The 20,348-nt window shown below is 34.8% G+C and overlaps 1 protein-coding gene across 2 annotated transcripts in view; it reads left to right on the top strand.

Moving 5' to 3' along the window:
• LOC139122671 (rifampicin phosphotransferase-like) overlaps positions 1-18,868 on the top strand; it is a 39,655-nt gene extending 20,787 nt beyond the window's left edge. Inside the window, exons 18-41 of one of the 2 annotated variants that reach the window (XM_070688276.1) lie at positions 1,217-1,334; positions 2,239-2,339; positions 2,670-2,741; positions 3,716-3,822; positions 4,518-4,590; positions 5,294-5,386; positions 5,637-5,711; positions 5,933-6,019; positions 6,446-6,538; positions 7,101-7,238; positions 7,654-7,738; positions 8,486-8,574; positions 9,475-9,633; positions 10,267-10,326; positions 10,768-10,862; positions 12,160-12,223; positions 12,905-12,976; positions 13,538-13,629; positions 15,110-15,188; positions 15,739-15,787; positions 16,268-16,344; positions 17,477-17,579; positions 17,796-17,870; positions 18,272-18,868. In XM_070688276.1, the coding sequence (XP_070544377.1) occupies positions 1,217-1,334; positions 2,239-2,339; positions 2,670-2,741; positions 3,716-3,822; positions 4,518-4,590; positions 5,294-5,386; positions 5,637-5,711; positions 5,933-6,019; positions 6,446-6,538; positions 7,101-7,238; positions 7,654-7,738; positions 8,486-8,574; positions 9,475-9,633; positions 10,267-10,326; positions 10,768-10,862; positions 12,160-12,223; positions 12,905-12,976; positions 13,538-13,629; positions 15,110-15,188; positions 15,739-15,787; positions 16,268-16,344; positions 17,477-17,579; positions 17,796-17,870; positions 18,272-18,327 (2,112 nt within the window). In that variant the 3' untranslated portion in view covers positions 18,328-18,868. The remainder of the gene's footprint in view (positions 1-1,216; positions 1,335-2,238; positions 2,340-2,669; positions 2,742-3,715; positions 3,823-4,517; positions 4,591-5,293; positions 5,387-5,636; positions 5,712-5,932; positions 6,020-6,445; positions 6,539-7,100; positions 7,239-7,653; positions 7,739-8,485; positions 8,575-9,474; positions 9,634-10,266; positions 10,327-10,767; positions 10,863-12,159; positions 12,224-12,904; positions 12,977-13,537; positions 13,630-15,109; positions 15,189-15,738; positions 15,788-16,267; positions 16,345-17,476; positions 17,580-17,795; positions 17,871-18,271) is intronic. The other variant, XM_070688277.1, reaches the window with a different exon arrangement.
• The last annotated feature ends 1,480 nt before the right edge of the window (positions 18,869-20,348 follow it).

The following is a 20,348-nucleotide window of genomic DNA, read 5'->3' on the forward strand; positions in this document are numbered from 1 at the left end:
AGTTGTGAACCTGTCATTTCGGCAAATTTCACCCAATCAGATAGTATATTTATATATCCCATGCTATCAGCTGTTTAACTTGTCATGGACGTTCAATAAAAAGTATGCTTTCAATTGTCTTCAACTTGAACAAAGTACAGCAATTCATCACTATAGTTACCAAAATAGACAAAAGATTTATATAGTTGGCCACTAGGGGCGCTATGTCTAATATGTGATGATATTGCACTACCAACTTCTGTGCTTGTGGCCTGGAGAGTACACTGCCTTTGTTTTCAATTTGTTTGCATGAAGTTTTGATTGAAAAAATTACACACCTTGAAACTGAAAGTATTAAATTTTCACTCAAACTTTTCTCAAGGAAACATTGGACCATTCATTTTCAGTGATGATCACTGTGCAAATTTTGATGATAGTGAAACAAATTACCCAAAATTGATAGATACTGGAAATTCAAAATGGCCCATATACCCTGTATGTTAACTCGATGGAGTTAAACCAAGATTGTGAAAACTGAATTTAGTTTGGAAGCTTCAGATTTGGTCCAAACAGGCATTAGAACATGTCCAGAAATACTGGTACTTTGTCGAAATTTGAGTGTCTAAAAAATTGTCCCAGACAGACACTCTGTGCTTCCTGTGAAATGACTTTGGACAAATTTCTGAAAAAACATAGTTTCTGAGGGTGAAAGTCAGATAATCTACGGAATCTTGTGATAAAATTTATTTGATAGTATTTAAGTGACCCCATTTTACTGAAAATTTGGATTTTTGCCACAATGCCCATGGTCTTTGTAATGACAAAAGTCATTAATTATAGCTACATTTCCTGTGAAAGAGTGACAGAGAAAAATGTCTGTGGTTGCGTTATATTCTATACAGAAAAATTTTTTTCCAGTGTGATGGCTCTTAAAAATGGCAAATTCCACTGATATGTCAACTTTCTATGGCAAGATTCCCACTACTTGAGCCAAGTTTTCATGGAACAAACCTGTGATTATTCCCATGGGATTAAGGTATCCCAATAAATAAACCAAGTATGGATTATGAGAAGGCACAAGACTTTTAAATGTAAAGCATATTACAAATACACTTTTTAAGTGAATATGTCAGCACAGTCTTGAAAGACAGTGTATATCTGCAGTTTTGAGTGAACTTTTTAAGTCAGTTTTTTTTTTAATTTCACGTACATGTATTTGTGTTCTGTTGATCAATAGAGTGTTGTCTCAGGTAGCACAGAGCCAGACACAGTAACACTGTCCTGTTCTCAAAATGGCAACTTTGAAATAATCTCCAAAGACATCGGTTCAAAACAAGAGCAACTTCAAGTACAAGGTGAGAGGCATACAATAATGTGAACTCCTAATGTAGGTCATGATTTTGATCTCTTTAAATGAATGAACAGTGATTTTTCATTTGTAGAAACAAAAACTGAATCCTTGTGTGTGTTGTCCGATTTCATTTTCCTGCTGGTCATTGGCTAGGAGAGACAGACATTATTGGTGATAATTCTCATACATAAAATAGCTGGAAAAGTGTACATTCAATATATGTAGGTGATATGATCTTTTTCATCATGTAATATCATTGATTAGGAGAGACTTCATAAATATTCCATATAGGAAAGCTGTGAGTAAAGTCCTACCGGAATCCAATGGGAATCTCTTGGAGTTTCATATATTTTGAGAGTGTCGTTTGAATACAGTTTGTTACAACTGTGTGCAATCCTGTGGGATATACTATGAGGGATATGCCACTGTATTTCTGCAGGATTTTCATTGTACATTTTATAGAAGGGAATGACACCTCCGTAAAGTATTTTTTTGTAAAGAATGTTCGCAACATTATTCATCATCACAGTCAACCAGTTGCAAATATTTGAAGTCATCGCATCAACATTCTGAGGAACATTATCCTTGGAGTCAATCATTTGTCAGATTCAGTACTTTTTAAGTGGTATTTTTGCATGTTGAATATTGCATAGATTTCCATTAGTTTTTGCTAGTTTACACTCTTATATCAAGCCTCTTGGGAAACTGAGATACATCCCTTCATGGGTTTGGAAATTTTCCCTTAATTTTTATCTCATTGGAATTATTTCGCAGGGTATAAGATGACCTTTGTGTTTGATGATGTATGTACACATAGCTCAGTTGAAAAACAGATCACTAGAAACATGCAGGATATTGCCATAATGTTGCGGTGTAATATTTCAACAATGGCCTTTACCTGATTACAGAGAATGGTGGCACTGTGACATCTACAGTGGCTGATACCGATGCTAGCAAGTGTTCAATACCTGATGAATTCATATACAAACTGGCAGCTATTGCAAAGTTGGTTAGTGGGTCTTTTTTAATTGAGAAATTGACTTAATATTCAGTGTCTTTACATGTGTTTCACAATCATTGCCATTAAAGGCCAGTAGCTGTGACTCTTGAGGATTTTTTCACTATTTGTGGTTTTACCATCAATTACATTATCTTGTTCAACTCTTCAAAGCATGTTGAGATACTCAGTATTCAGCTTGTCAACTCAGCTTGTACAAATGTAGACTGCATTGCTACATGTTGACAAGTGAATTCTACTCCAGACTAGATTTGTTACATCAGTTATATTACAAATGTTTACCACTGTACAATTTCTTTGTATCTTATTTGTTCACAACAGATAGAGAAACACTATGGAAATCCCAGAGACATGGAATGGGCAATTAAAGATGGCTGTGTGTATGTCCTCCAGGTATGTTATTGGTGAGACAGCGTGGCTCTACAATCTGCCAGTACATGACCTTACAGAAATTCAAGTGCATGCCCCAGTCTTATTCCACATACAGTCATTATTGAAATCACATCTGCTTTTGTAGATATGATTGCAAACTGTATGAATCTTCTCAGTCATGGTTTACATCAAGAAATATAAGATTGTCCGTGAATTATGAAAGCTCGCTTTCAGAATCTTACAGGATTGTGTTTTATGTCTTTTACCATTTTTCTTCATTGATTGATGTAATGCCTGAATTCTGAAATGTATAGGCTCCATAAGCTGTGACATTTAATTTATTAGTCCTCATGGACATATAGTCAAGGTTGGCCTCATAGATTTTGTCATGTCCTTGTATCTGTTTGCGCAAATTTCTCAGAGATGTCAGGAGCTATTTCTTTCAAACTTGGTAAAAGGATGAGGCCCTATCTCATACATATGCACATAAATTTGTTTTGTGATACATGTACAATCAAATATATACCATTATCTGTGAAGAGGCATGTAATAAAAATATTATTGCCTGAATACATGGGTTTATGTGCCCTTGCAGCAGGAGACAATTTGCCCAATGACAGGAGGGCAAATTATCACCTGCTCTCAGGTACACAAACCCAGTATATTGTGCGTGATGTTGATATATCAATGGCTCAACTACATGCCCACATGTATGTTGATTGCGTCGTACGTTATTGTTACAACAGTGTTTACATAAATTATGTAGTCTATACAGGAATTTGTTAGCCAACAATAACATTGTCTGTTTGTACACAACGCAGTGCGTTTGCTTGGCTACAACCTTGTATTGCAACATACGATTAAAAGGTAGAAAAATTTGGAGACTGTAAAAAAAAAATATGATGAAAATATTGTCAAAAATTATAGCTATTGTATCATTAAATATAACATGATCACCAAGACTACAAGGTGTTTGTTCTTTTGTTTGTGGACAGGCTCGTCCAATCACAACATTGGAAATGGAAACAGAAGAGAGTTTAATGACTGAATTTGATAGTCCATTAGCTATGGATCATGAATGGGTGACTACAGCCAACATTGGGTTTGTGAATTTTAACTCTACTGTTACTACTTGGCATAATAAAGTTATTTCTATGATTGCTATGGCAGCCTACAGGTATCTTTGAGTAACAAAAGGAATAAAATATAATGGTTTTTTACTACTATTTTTTTAATTCTCTGGGACTTCAATACTTTGTAACAACATTGCGTTTTATTTTGAAAAAATAAAATTCTGTCAAATGTTTTTAGATGTACAGTATAGACTGTGATTCTAGTGCTTTTATTTCAGTTCTTTGGAAGTTTGTGGAAGTGATCTTTTGAAAGGATGAAAAAGCCATTAAAGGCCGTCGAAAATTCTGGATTTGTGTAACACTGCAAAGAAAACTAACATTGTAATTGGATGGAAAATATGTAACTGTTACAAATGTAGGCAAGTGATAATGTATAAACATGGCATAGGATCTTGAAAACAAAAAACATTGTCAGTAATATTATTACTGATAAAATTTTCATCTTCCAGATCATTTGTGATCTTCAAGTAAATTGAAAGTTTAGCTGTGTTTTTTAGTTCGGCTTCAGAAGATCACAAGGCATACATTGGTGAAAGGTCTTTCCAATATCTGTATGGTCATTTCCTGATAATAAACAACAAACTCAAAACAGAAGTATTTTGAAAGTCGTTTGAATTAATGCTTATCACAAATACAGGATCTATATATTTGTTTGTGTTTCTAGGGAGATGATGCCTGGTGCTATCACACCACTCACTGAATCAGTGTTTTCAAGATCTATTGAGAAATCCATGCAAGTAAGTTTGTTTGTATCTACATGTTGTCTCAGGAATATTACACCTTGACATTTCCAACTTAAGTAAAGACATTTCTCACCCACTCATTGGGGTAAGCGGTAAAAATTGGGTTAGGGTAGGTGTCTAGTAGGTAATTGTCTAATCCAGTGGGTACATTTGGGCAAGTGGTAGAAATAAGGTTAGGGAATGTAGGTGACTGTCTGATCCACTTGGTACTGTTTGGGCAAAGGGTAGGAATAGTGTTAGGGTTGGTGTTTGATGGGTAGCTGTGCTATCCACTAGGTACCGTTCGGGCAAAGGGTAGGAACAGGATTAGGGTAGCTGTCTACATGTATGTTTCTTGTTTGACATACCTGCCCAATCAGGTCCAGTGGTTTATATCACATGACCATTCCTTACTTGGTTTTCACCAATAAACACCTCTGAAAGTGCAGCATTCTTGTTCTATCACATGCACATGTTACACACCAATATCCATCCTGACAATTAATTCAAAGTTTTTCTATCAGCCCTGGTATTTCATCGTGTCAGCTATGCTCCACAGTTGATAAAACCACAGTCCCTCTAAGAGGCACAGTTGATAAAACTAACTCATTGGATGTGTCTTCAGGGATTGTGTCTTCAGGAATCTTTTTGATACATAGGTTTGACAATTAATATTATCTAATTTGGAGATGAAATTAACTTATTTCTTGCCACACAGGGCCTGCAACAGAGGTTTGGAGTCTTACCAGAGTATTGGCCAGTGTACAAGACTACGCTCATTAGGCATGCACATTGCTTCATTAATATGCATGTAAGTATCCCAGAATTCTTACCATATTCTAACTTTTGCACTTTTGTGTTATAATTTTCAACTTGTAGCTATGAATCGTTGTATTTGAACAACAGATCATACATACGGTATGTCTTTTCAGAGTGACATTTTTGATTTTCGAAATCAACTTAACACACATTTTTGCATATCAGCAACAATGTAACAGCAATGTTTGGGGTTACCTTTTTGCAGAATATCATCAAATCACAACCGTCCTTTTACTTTTCAGATGCTGGGTAATTTCTCAAGGGACAGGGTCAGTCTGTGTAGCAAGGAGATGGCTGATTTGTCTCTCTTTGGTCGAGTAAGTTGACATCAATGTTACACTTCAGTTTTGTTACTCATATGTTTCATATACAACCAAAGTTCATGGTATCACTGCTTTAAGAAGCAATAATGCTTTCAATCATCCGGGCCAAATGTCCATTAACATCTATCGTCAGTTCATTTCGATGGATTTTTGCAAACACAGCTGCTTCAACTCCAAGTTTATCATCCACATTGTCATAATATTTTTCCACATAGGTAGATGTCTCAGTTCATCTGCCAGCTGGCCATGATACTGGACATAGCATAGATCCAGATGATGCTCGCAGGTTGGGAATAAACTTGGTATGACTAGTATCTGCTATTTAAGCTTTTTTTTTCACACTCTGCTTTCACCCTGCTTTTCAATGCATGCATTGTTCAAGGAGTAGAAAATGTGACTGTATGCTCAATTGTAAGGATACATTGCCTATAATGTGATAATGGTAAATTGATATATGCAAGAAATGTTAAAGCATTTCTTTCATATCACCTCTGTAAAGCTGTTAGTTAGTATTTCACTTTAATATGAAAAGAGCTCTGTTGCGATTTTACTTCTGTGTCCATTGTTAATTAACTTTCTTTCATTGAAAGGCCAAAAAAGCCATATGTTTTAACTTCATTGATTCAAAACGCCTTCCTTTAATCAGTCACGGACAATTTCATAGATTCAAGACGTCATTCACACTATCATTAATTCAAAATTATCAAAGTTCAATTTCTGTGTTTCAGATTGTCCATGAAATGACTAACTCCATGCTGAACAAGTACAATGGAACACTATCTTGGTGGAGGACACATGTCAACTCTTTGAAATTCATAAAGGTTGGTGGTAATCAAACACAGATGCAAAGGTGAAGTGATGTGTGTTGTTTGCTGTGTTTCAACAACTAGAAATAATGTGGATCTTATCAACAATTACTTCAACTATGTTTTCCTTCAGTTGTTGAAAGAACCAGTAATACAAGGCCTGCACGATTGCTAGGGTTCTTAAAGGGCCAGTAATGCTATATTTTGATGATTTTTTAGACTATTTTGGTTTTAATGTCAACAATGGTTTCTTTTGCTGCTCCCAAAGCAAGTTGATATACACAGTATTCAGCTTGTCAAGTCAGCCCATATGTGAATAAACTTTGTTTTTATTGTTGACAAGTCAATTCTTAGTGAATTCAACTGTAAACAATAACGGTACATTTTACACAATATGCAATGTTGATAAGCTAAATAATGGGTGTTTCAACATTTTTTGGGAATAGAATAAGAACTTGCGATTGACATATAAAACTTACCGTAGATAATAAAAATATCACCAAAAGTTAGCATTATTGGCCCTTTAATTGTCTGTCTTATTAAAAAAATCTTTAATGCCGATTTTTTTGCTTCACAGAGTCAGATAGATGCCAGGAACAAACTTGATGAATTGAAGAAGATGGCAGAATCCTATCATTTTGATAAAGTGAATGATAGAAGTACAGCAAATGATCTGTACAATGAAATAAACCAAAAACTTCCTGACTATGATAAAGTAAGTCTCAAGTTATGATAAGTTTTTACCGACATTCGATTTAAGGTGGCATGTGCCTTGATATTGAAAATCTAAAATTTCTTTTGATCGAAATTTCCGTAAAGAAAAATTTTGAACTCAAGAATAAAAATCAGGGGTTTTGGTTTTACCAGAGAAACTTACCCAATATTTACAACTACCAAATATTTACTGATGCTTGAAATTCAAAATGGCTGCCATCGCTGTATACATATTTTGTAATGTACATATTTCCTTGTTACAAATGCATACTGGTTTGAGTATCAAAATTCCACAAGGACATCTTGGAAAAAATTGCATGTTAACAGCCTGATAATGTCAATCTGCAAAAGATCAGCAGAAAGCCAATAATCTCTCCTTAGTGGACGTTTGTGAACAATTCGTGTTTTAATTTCAGGCATTTGATGATTCGGTGACCGCTAGTACACTGTCAGGAATGTGGAGTCAAGTTGTGGTGGCGATCATAGCTTCATCTACTCGCAGTAAGTAATACCTCTTACAGTTCAGTGTTAGCAGTATTTCACCAACACCAGGTTCGGTCTGCTGTTTTACTTCTTCATAATTTATTACCAAGGTAAATTTTAGCTGCCATAGTAACTGATACATGAGCTATGTGTAGCCAATACAATATGCCAGGAGCTTCATCATCTACAATATAATTTTATGAATTTGTGTTTTCTTCATCAAAAAACATACAAAGAAGGATGCATTGATATTCCATGATTTAAGATTATCCCACTGTAAGTCTTATATTATAGTTCACAATTTTGTTCATTAGAATAGAGCTTTCTTGTGACTACATTAGTACTGGAAGCAAGTCAGTGCACTTTTTATGCCTTAAGTTTGTTTCATTTTATAAGCAAAGATAAGAAATGGATAGGTGCGTTCAATTATTGTCAGACCATTTTGAAGGTTACATTCAATAATATGGTTATAAAGAAAGGACATTTCTTCATGGAGTTTTTTATTCCATCCAAACTGGCAGCACTGTTTTATTAGCCCTTCTAGTAATTTTTGATTATTTTTTAACATTGAGCGTGATATCATCAGATTTATATGAAATAATAAATTCTTCATGAATGCAAAAAAGTAACTTTCTCAGAAATAGAGAGATCACAAACAAAAATATCTTGAGAACTGAGATTTTGCAAAAGTAAGCAAGTGTCATTGAATTAATATAGAGATTCAGTGAAGAAAAACACTCAATTCATGTAACTTTTTGTCAACAGCATGGAACACAGAGAATTTCTCAGACGTAGCATTGTTACTTTCTGATTGCCAAGATGTTGCCAGTGCTGATGTACCCGTTGCCATGGAGGTAGGCAACATAAATAGTAATGAATCAAAAAAAAACTTTATCCTGCAGATACAGAAATCAAAAATTACATTTAGCACAACAGTTATTTTTGTCAGATGTATATGAACTGAGTTTTACTGGGATTCCTTATCCTAAATTTTTTCTTTTATTCCGCAACCCTATCATTGACACCGACATTGAAAAGTCCAGCAATATTTTTTGTTATATCATACCAGTAAATTGATGGCACAAGTACAGCAATTGGATTTGTCAAGATATGAAATGGTCATGCTATATTAAAATTTCGCAATATAACACGGTTGGAACATACCTGACCTCTCAGCTATAGAAAAATTCCCTTTTTGATGTTTCACGCCAGAATTTCAATTTAATAGTTTGATATAAATAAACCACCTCAGTAAAGGATAAACAACTTAATTTTGGCCAGTTCACTTGGTATTATGCAGTCACTCTAGCTGATGCAGATATGTTGTGAACTGGTCAAAATCTCGTGGTATACTGTCGCTGGGTGTGGTTTATTGCTTAATCATGTTATTTATCATTTAAATGTCTTCTTGATGTAGAGTCATCGAGTTTTCTGTGAAATTATATTTTTTCAGTCCGCCACGCCCAAAATCATTTGCTTTTCAAAATTACTATAATGCTGCCCTGCATGGTCATCAATGAAAATAAATCTCTCCTTCTTTAGAATAAAACCTTTTACCCCTATATTCATCATCTAAGTTTATAAGGTGTTACCTATGTAATGATTCTGAACATTGAACTTCTCAGAAATTTTGCAAAAATTGATCGCTGAAATAAAAATATCAGCTGTTCAATATGGTGATTAGGTGCACAGATATAATGTTAACAAATTTATGTGATGTAATGTTTGATATTCAAAACATCATTTATTTGTAGCGTGTTACCAAGGAGATTTCAAAATCTGGTAATACTGACACATTTCTCTCCATGAATGCTGAAACTGCTGCAGAATGGTTGAAAAGTGGAAAAAGTGGTGAGGCAGGAAAGCAGTTTCAAACTTTCCTGCAAGATCATGGTCATCGCTGTGTTCGTGAGGTAATTAAAAAGTTAATATAGTGTGCCATATCTATTTGTTACAATTAAAAACAGCACAGTGCAACAGATATTTGAGATATATGAAATGTTGCTACACTACAAGTTTCATAAATCAAAGCTTGTGCAGTGCACAATCCCTCATTTCCATGACAACATCTTAATCACAGACAGTGGTTTGCATTGAACCTTTGGCAATAAGGAGACTAAACATGCTGGCAAAATTAAGAAGTTCCCAAAACTGTCAGGTGTACATATCTTACCAGTTGAACAAAAAGAAACCAACACTGCAAAGGTTAAAACAATGTCTGGGTGAGGTCAGACATGGTCAAACTGTATGTATGCTGTCAGTAAGTTTACCTATACCCACAGTTAACCTGCAGCTTACAATCAACATACTACATTAAAGCATACACAGCTTGTAAATTTCAGCCTTGACCAGAAAGATATTCCAAATTAAACAATTCTTTGAGTGCAGAACTTTCATTATCATATCATTATTTATCATTGAAAATCACAATCTTAACAGAGTACCTCTGAGAGATTACATATCACTAGTGTTGCAAGATTAATGCAAACACATGTTGATATTATAAAGATTGGTATTTGACATTATGTGGAATTTTTCATTTTCAGTCTGAGTTGAGAGAACCGTCATGGGGTCTTGATCCAACCTTGGTTATCCCCATCATACAGGTAAGTGTCTTAAATTTTATCAATTATAACATGATGAGTTATCCACTTTGTCAGCAGAGTGGTAGAATTTGCTTCTTTTTTACAGTGTTGTATACGTTTCGTGTTCAGAGTCAATTCTCTGCAAATTTTATTTATGCATTGTTATCAAACCAAGAAACTCCTGATCACCAACTTCTGCAAAGTTTTACAGCAGGGATTAAACATCTTTGAAAAATTGCATCAAATTTTCTAATTTACTACAATTGCCACACTGAAATTGGTTCATCTCTATATCATTAATATAGCCAATATATCAACCACCTGCTATGTTTCAGTCTTACCATCTTTCTGCTCAAATTAATGCTGATATCATATCAGTGCATGTAGTCACTTTTCACTCACAGGTACAGCTTTGTCTCCGGTCTTACCGAATTTCTGCGTTGTGCGTTTTATTTGCTTCAGGCAATGTTACGTAATCCCTATGGAACAGAGAAGAAAACAGTCAGTGTGGAAGATGCGATTAATCAACTCAAATCACCGGTGTCTTTTGTTGGAAAGTATGTGCCATCAATAAATTTTAAAACTACGCAGATTTTGGAATAATCTAACAGCATCTTTTCCTGTCAACAGTAAAAATGATAACATAAACATTAGACTGTGTTTCAAGTAGTGCAATTAAGGTAGTATGCGCCCTGAAAGTGAAAGACTTAAACTTTTGCTCAAACTTTCCTAAATGAAACTTTTAAACATTCTCTTACCAAATCAACAATAAAAATCACGGGTCACTGTGCAAAGTTTATAACTAGCAAAAACAAATTACTCAAGATTTTGCAATATTTGAAATTCAAAATGGCTGCCATCTCTGAGATAACTCCATGGGGAAAATAAAATTTTGGATTTTCGAAAATCTTACACTATCATACTTAGACAGTGAAAACTTTTTTTCACCAAGAGCTTTAAAATGAACCCCCATAAGTGGTAGATCAGAAAAGAATTGTACATAGACGTTTGACAGTCTGAATATCTGAACCCGAGGCACTTTCTACCTTAAATTATGTGCATACAGTGTTTAGAATGGAGTACTTCAGGAGATTATAACTGTAGTCTTAGCACAATGTTATGAATGTGTATACAAGTTTTCACTGTAGTATATCAGTCAAGGTTGTTACACAGCTTCCCAATCTTCCAGATCACATTTGATGCTGAAAGCATATGTAAAACTCTCTGACGTAGTGCAAACTGGATCTATAAGGAAACCAATATTGCATATTGTGTTGGAAAGGATTTGCACTGACATTATCAATCCGTGAATTGCGTCTTGTAAAAGAGGATGGTTATAGCTATCTTGGGTCAATAGATTTGGAGTGTTTCCACAATTGTTTTATATCACAGTGTTTGCATTCTCAAGAATGAACAAATAGGAGATATAAAGACTTGGTCCTCCATTGCTGGAGAGGACACTTTTTATTTGTCTTTTATACACAAATGGTATTTATTAACAGTATCTTCTTTGTTTTATTAATCATTATAGGTCCTCAAATTCAATTAGGCATGATCTGCAAAGCTGTGACTTCTTCAAAAACTAATAATTCAAAAAGATAAAAAATGCCAGTAAAATACCTCTAAGGGACTGGAAAGAATTGTAGTTACTTAACTAATAGCTAGATATTTAACCCTTTCACCCCATTTCCCTGTCTAGAGGTCCACCTTTACCATAGAAAACAGTTGGATTGGTTCAAACCATGGTGGTAAAAGGGTTAATGCAGATTAAAATTGATATTGACTTCCAGGACTTTTTGCAAATTAAGTTTTTCCAAGCCATTGACATTGAAAGAAACTTTTACTCTGCTGCAGACATGTTCTCAAGTGGGTGGTTCCCAAAGCTAGAGTTGCCGTCGGTAACAGAGAGTTGGGCAAGGTAAGGTTCTAATCACCATACATGTAGCAACAGAGATAAACGTAAGGTATGTAGCTGTTGTTTCTCAGCGGAACAGATGAGATAGTATTAGGTTATTATGAAAATACCACAAAGGATGCAAGGAGACATTGGCGTACCATTTGCATTGGGCGATGCGGCACCATAATGTCCAAAAACTTCCTTTGCAGTATTTTCATGATGACCTTGTTATTACACATCTTACATTAGTGACTGGGGCATCAAATTGTCAGAGTAGTGACCGTTTTCGTGCATTGTCAACAATTTTTCCTCCGATTTATAGTGCAAGTGTGGAACAATATCTCGACACGCTTCTAGATAGTCTCAGCAGTACACGTACAGAGCGCAAGATATCTTCTGGCGCTCGTCCAATGGGTCCCTTGAAACTGTTTGACAGTGAACGCGCAGATACAGCCACAGGGGATGGGGCGCCTGGAACTGGTAAATGTTACCGTACGGAATGGGCATTTTGTACTCTGTTTTAGAGCACACAAAATTCTATCGTTCTCCATGAAACATGCAGAATGATGTCTAATAATTAGGGATAAGTGCATTCATTGTGTATGTTTTTTACTCTGTAAAGAATTTTGCGGAATATAATTTTTCTTAGAGTTCCTATAACAAAATCATATGTCTGATGGGTTATGTTGTGTTCCTTTGCAGTCTCTGGCCATTAAAATAGTCGATCATTTCAAGTGTGCATACTGGAAACTATCAGAACTGATGGTGAAAGAGGTTAGTGTGGACAATGTTTACTTAGTGTGTCTAGGTTCTCTCTGTGAGTATGACAGTTTGTAGAATTTTATGCAGTTACTATGTGTGGCAATATTAGTACTTGCTTCATAGCCTAGCACCACACCTGTGTAGAATTCAATAAGACCATTCTGTATTGCCAGGCATGACTAACTGTACACATCTCTGCACAGTCAAAGTAGGTCAGAAGAATTTAATTTAATTTTTATTTGTGTTGGCTGAGAGCCATATATATGGTAAAATTTAGAGAATTCACTCAATTTTTTGATGAAAATGTTGAAAATGTCAAGGGTCAGCTGCGTTACCAGAAAACACACATAGTATTTTATTTGGCCTAAAGATATTGATGCATTGAACTATTTTACAAAAAACATTGGTATTTCAAAAAAGGTTTTAGATATGAAGTATTTCATAATCACATTTACTGTGAGACTGACTGCATTCTTATGCAGGGATGAAGATTCTGTATTATTTCCTTTGCAAAATTCAATCATTCTGTACAGTAACTGTTGACCCAAAGTCTGGTTTTGTCTCTCCCGTCAGGGACTGTTACCAGACAAAGATTTGCTGTTCTTTCTTACACATCAAGAACTGGGACAAGTCATCAGAAGAAGTAATACGACACTCGTTGGAAAGTAAGTCATTTAAATTTACAAGTTTGTAAAATAAAGTCATCATATTTTGATATGATTTGTTTTTCTTTACTCAAAAAAAGGTCATATTCAGTCAAACTGTTTTTAACCACCTTTACAGAGCAGTCACCTCTTTGTTTGATCACTTTGTCCCGTACCATGTCACATGTTTAAAAAGGCCCTCTTCAAATCAGCATCTTTCTTATGTGGTCAGTGGCCATGAATAATTGCTCCACTTTGGTACACAACCTGTGTATAATGATCAGCATTTATCTGACTTCAAATGACCTTTCTCAAAGCAAGAAATGAGTCCACTTCCATTGATTTTATATCTGCATCACAATCATTTCAGAAATTAAATACTTTTATCTTGATTTTTTAAGAGACATATATGATATTGGACCTCATGATTACTGCTGTTCTCCTCGATTTGCAACTCTGCACATCAAAAGTAATGCCACTCACATCCTCTGTAGTAAGCAGTGTTCGAAATCCGTGGAAAATATCAACCAGTCACCAGGACTGGTAACTTCAAAACGTTGCCTGTCCTGCCAAAAACTTACCAGTCCTGATACTGCGATTACTTTTATGTGCCTAAGTATTTTTGTTATGCGCTGTTGAGTAGGATGAATTTACGGGAAAGAAAACTGTCTTGCCATAAAATTTGAATGGGAGCCCAGAGAAAAAATAGCAGACATAGTTTTAAAGAAGACTCCCCACGCTAAAGTGAACCTGTCCGCCGGACTGGTAACTTTTTTATTTACCAGTCCGGCAGAAAAACAACCAGTCTCGGACTGCCGGACAGGTGTTATTTCGAACACTGTAGTAAGGCCACCTCCATATAGTGGTCACTTTTTCTTGCGCCCTTGAGTGACCACAATTGAACAGGTTCATGGCTCTAGTTATTTCTATTTGATCCCAAAGACACTGCTTCCACTGAGGCACAGAAGTATTTGCTGTCTTGCAAATGTTGTCTGTGCATGTATTAAGACTACCATAGTATGTTGTAATACCTCAGTCTTAAAGGACGAGTATCTGCAACTTTTTATGATATTTTCACTACTTGTTTACTCCTTGAGACAAGTTGAAAAATGCAGTATTCAGCTTGTCAACTCAGCTTGTAAATGTGTAGTGTAATCATTGATATGTGAACTCTTGTCCAGACTAGAATTCAGATGTTAGCAATAACAGTGCATTTTACAGATATAAACACTGTGTTTATAAGCTAAATAAATAGTTGGTGTTGAAACGTGTTTTGGGAGTAGAATAAGAACTCACAATCAATATAAAAAAACAAAAATATTAAAAAAATTATTGAAAGTAACGGTTATTGGCACTTTCCTTCAGCCATTTTAAACAGTCATTGAATAAACTGAAGTGTTGTTGATTTTATGTTTAATTTATGATTACCATGATTATTAATAATTGATATTTATAAAATTCACCATCCATGTATTAACTCATTTGTGGTTGTCATTATCAGGGCAATAAGAAGAAGAAGAGTACTCAGTTCATTATCAAAAATGCAGTTTCCTGAAATCAGTATTGGCCTTCCACAACCTGTGAGTATTTGTCGTAACATACATGTACACACATGAATTAATCGTTACTTTTCTAAACTGTAAAAGTTTTGTACTTGTCTTTACAAAAAGGTACACTGACTTCATAAACTGAAGGTCTGATGTTACTGACAATCTTAATTCAAACTTTTATAAAAATGATTTTGACCTATCAATAATCTTTCCTTGGGGAAGCGATTCATCTTAACATGCATACATGTATGTGAATACAGATTTGCTTGATATAGGGATGACAAATGTTTATTGATATGTTAAACATCAACAGAAGGGTAGTGGTCACACCTTTGGTTGCGAACTAAAAGTGATTTTCTAGGGGTTGCGATAGGGAGAGATGGTATAGTGGACTCCCTAGGTTACTAACAATTCAAACAAAATTTCATTTTGTCCCCTGAGCTTCAGTCTTACCCCCTTTTTTTCTGTCCAACTTTTGCATCATAATTCTGTTCGAATTCATTCCAAAATTGAGCCTTCCACAATGAGTGTTGACATTGACTTGTGTATTGAAAAATATCTTAAAATGATTTATTTGCAGCTGAACATGGAAGATGATAAGATCAGTACTTCATCAGTCAAGATGACAGGTAATTTGCTTTAAGTATATCTGTGTGTTATAAAAGAACAATTAGTAGCAATGTATTGTACAACCTAAAGTTGGGTTTAAAATTAATTTGAAGTGACCCTGGAGTCTATGTAGATTTTTGTTTCATTTTGGTATCTGCTATTCTTTATTTTCAGCATATGTGTATTTTTCCTAGTTTTTCTGTTTTGGTGATAAATATGATTTGTTTATGAATCTTTGGGCAATATTGAAATACATGTAGATTTACTTTGCCATCAAAAGATATGCAAAGTTTTTTTCTCCTTCTCTGGCACAAGTTTTGTTCAAAACACTGACCTGTATTAGACTGAGTTCTTCATACATCAATTGATTGAGATCAAAATGGGAGCACAAAGTCATTGACACTATTTATTTTTAATTATTCTCAGATGTACCATAATAAATAAATAAAAACAAAAACAAAAGAATCTGATCATGTTAAATCTTCATATTCGCGTACTAGGTATGCCAGTATGTCATGGTGTTGTCAAGGGTGTTGCTAGGGTAGTCAGAAAACTACAAGATGCTCACAATATACAAGTAAGTAAATCATCTCACATTCCTGTCACTTTTGGATCAGCTCTCAATTCCATATTAAAGGGAGGAGTTGTCCCATCTGCAGCTATGTGTATGGGACCCATATAACAGGTCTGTTGTTATGCACAACGTATCCAAACATCACTTGTGCATAGCCAAAATTTTAAAATGTCGGCTGCACGAAAACCAGTGACCACAGCTAAAGCAGCTTCATATAAACAAAGGGATGAAGGTAAAGTTTATTTGGTAAATTCTTGCAGTGATTGAAAAGCTACAAAACTTTTGAACTATGAATGTGCATCAAATGCTGAATTTGCATCGAATTTGCATCAAATTTGCATGACATTCATTGCCAATTTCTGGAGGAGGCCATGTTCATCAAGAAGAAAGTTGTGCAGCCACAGGTGGGACGACCTGTCCCTTTACGTGCAAGAGCTAGTGTTAACCCAATCATGGACTCAAAGTATCCACACCAGATACAATACTGGTATATTTCATGCTCAGCATTAGATCGCAAAATATACTGATAGATTTCCTTCGATAAGTAACATAGACTTTCAAGTACAAAATCATGAATTACTTGTATGTCAATTCTTGAATACAAAGTGCATTTCTCTACAAAGTGAATTACTCAGGTGCCACTGAAATCTTGCTTTGATTTTCATGTTTATAAAAATGAATTTTAGCATAATGTACCAGGTATTAAGGTAGTATGTGCCTCTAAAGTTGAAGACTTTAACTTTTCTTCGAACTTTCCTCAAGGAATCTTTCCACCATTCTCTTTCAGATTCAAAAATAAAAATCAGGGGGTCACCATGTTGGTACTAGAGAAACAAATTACCGAAAATTTACTGATATTTGAAATTCAAAATGGCCACCACACCTGTTTAAATCTATGGAGAAAAATAATTTTTTCAATTTTCAAAAAAGTGAGATGGTGAAAATTATTCTCACACCAAGAGCTTTAAAACGAACCATCACAACTTGTAAATCAGAAAAGAATTGTAAAAGTTTAAGAGTCCAAGTATCTGTCCTTGAGGCGCATTCTGCCTGAGTCAATAATATCTACATGAGGGAAGGTTCCATCAATACCAGATACATGTATTTCAAGCCTTGTATCTGATTTTATCCACAGAGTGGCGATGTTTTGATTGTGTGTTACACTGATGTTGGATGGTCTCCGTACTTTCCACTGATTGGTGGTTTGGTCACAGAGTTAGGGGGTCTGCTTTCTCACGGTAATTTAAAAATGGTCATTCATTTTACAGGAACTTTTGTCCAGAAACAGAACCTGATAATACTGTGTTACGAGTGAGCTCATGATACACCAAAGTTTTTCAGTGTGTTCATATGTGTCAACAATGACATAGATTGTAGCAATGATAATGTCAGTTATGCACATTCAAACGCGTTTTAAAGTCTTGGTTTTTAGTCTTCAACTTTTCATCCTGTAGGTGCTGTTGTAGCGAGAGAGTATGGTCTGCCCTGTGTTGTCAATATAAAACATGCAACATCAGTCTTCCAATCAGGTAAATATGTGTGCTAGGTGCTATGCTTGAGTCCATATTAATTTTCAGTCATGATTTAGCCCATATCGGTGAAGAGTGTTACATGTTAAAATACCGGTAGTGAAATCATCATCCTGTGAAACATAATCACACTATTCTTATTTTGACATAGACTTTAGCTGCCAGTCTTAGCAGCAACAGCAGGCTATTCTCATCTAAAAATGTCCTATCGAAAAAGTCTATGACTGTAATGTGCAGATTTCAATCAAAGAATACAACTGAAAAATTGGGTTCTTTATATCTTTATTATCATAACACTTGTCTCGCCCAAAGCACATTGGACCATGGTTATACATGTTATCTATGATACAGGGAAAGAATGAGTGAATGAATGACTAGTATCTGTGCTTTTATTTCTACAGGAGACTATGTCTTACTGAATGGCACCAAGGGTACAATTGAAAAGATTGAACAGTAATCTGGTGAAAGGAGAACAATAATTCTGATTGCGGCTACTTTCTGAAAGAGATCTTTTAAATGTGTGTTATCATCGATGTATAAATATATCATAATTTGAAAGTGACCTTTTGAAGGTGTGTTGTCATGAATGTAAAATATAATAATAATGATGATAATACTTAATTCTTAAAAAACACATTCCACAAATGTCTCAGTGCGATGTACACAACACTTTAAAAGATTCAAAGATACAAAATGTATCATTATTTCAGTAATTTCAAAGTGATCCTTTGAACTTGTGTTGTCATTGATGTAAAATGTATCATAATTTGTCAGAAAAACTTCTAAAAGATTTGCACTGTAAAGAAATAGCCTTCAACAATTTAATACAGGCACATATGTGAATATACCTTCAGAACAGTACAGGTATTGCAGGATATACCTTCAACCAAGGAGAGTATTCTTTGGTGTACTTTCAACCTCTCAAAAACCTTCAACCTGTGAACAATATTATGGGATGCCTTTTTTCATTTGCACTGTACACAAAAACATTGTATTAGCTCTTTAAATTAAAAATGAAATTAAATATTTAATCATGTACTTATCTTTAATTCAAATGCCAATTGCTTTTTTACTGTATCAGCTGTTTCAATATATTTATCAAGGTAAGTGAAAGAGAAACTAAATGTTCTTGTCTCTCTGTGACTTATGAATTGACCGTGGGTGATGGAAAGGATATGAATCTAAATCTTTTTCCGTTGCTCTCTCTGAGCATCAATAATTATTTTGTTTTCAATTGTATTATTGTGAATGATTCTTTCTGGAATCCCCAGCAGGTGCTGTCTTAATCTCAGAGCAGTTTCTCTTGACCTCAGTTAGGTTTGTTCAAATCATGGTGAAATTTGCACATTTTTATTTGTAAGGTAGTGTTTGTCACTTTTGGTCAAAAAATCTTTGAAAATCTTCAAAACCGCAGGTCAGAACGCTTTGATATTTGGGACACTGGTCAGAATGATATTTTCAATGATCATGTGAGATTATTAGCCTAACCTAATAATAATAATAATAATAATATTTATTTCTTTAAAGCGCACTACACATACGTCTCAGTGCGCTTTACACATTTAAAATTGATAAAAATACCAGCAAAACATGACAAACTTAAAATGTAAAAACAATCAAATTATGCTAAAAAATTATGCTAAAAACGTACATGGTTAAAAATAATGAAAATTTCTGCAGAGTAAAAAAAGTCAAAATACAAAAAAAAGAAAATTATTAAAATTCTACAGAGTAAGTAGCAGAAAACGTTAAAATAAAATAAATAAAATAAAACAAGCATCAGCGGTTACGGAAAAAAATGGTGACCCTTCCGAAACATTAGTAATAGTGCTTTACAAAAAGATGGGTCTTTAAAATGCGCTTAAAACAGTCAACGGAGCTAGCATTACGGATTTCTGGAGGCAATGAGTTCCACAGAGACGGTGCGCAGACAGAGAAAGCTCTCTGCCCATATGCCTTGTTGAACATTCCCCGCGGTGGCACTAAGCGTAACGAATCACTCGATCTGAGATCTCTGGCAGGAGTGTATATCTCGATCAGATCCATGAGATAAAGTGGAGCAACACGATGAACTATTTTAAAGGTTGTCAACAAGATTTTGAATTTAATTCTAGCTTCAACTGGCAGCCAGTGTAGATCACTGTCAATTCATGCAGATCAAGTTTGTAGAATCACAATAAAAAGAACAAGTGTCAGTCTTGTACAGTTTTTTAATCTGGACAGATTGTTTTAAAGAATTTCATGAAAGCTGAAATATTTCTGCAGCTGAATCAGTTTTTACAATTTCACTAGCGTTCATTTTGAACACATCATTTCTTATGGTTAATCTTGCATTTGTGAAAGTAATCCCCATTTCAATATTTTCATAAATAGTTTATTATAATTTTATAATAAAACAATGATCATGTTGACACTGAATTTTATCGACTTGTCTTACTTTTGACACCCTAAAGACCTTGATAAGCTCCCTAGCATGAC

This window comes from Ptychodera flava, chromosome 22 (genome assembly GCF_041260155.1).
Source record: "Ptychodera flava strain L36383 chromosome 22, AS_Pfla_20210202, whole genome shotgun sequence".
Lineage (NCBI taxonomy): Eukaryota > Metazoa > Hemichordata > Enteropneusta > Ptychoderidae > Ptychodera > Ptychodera flava.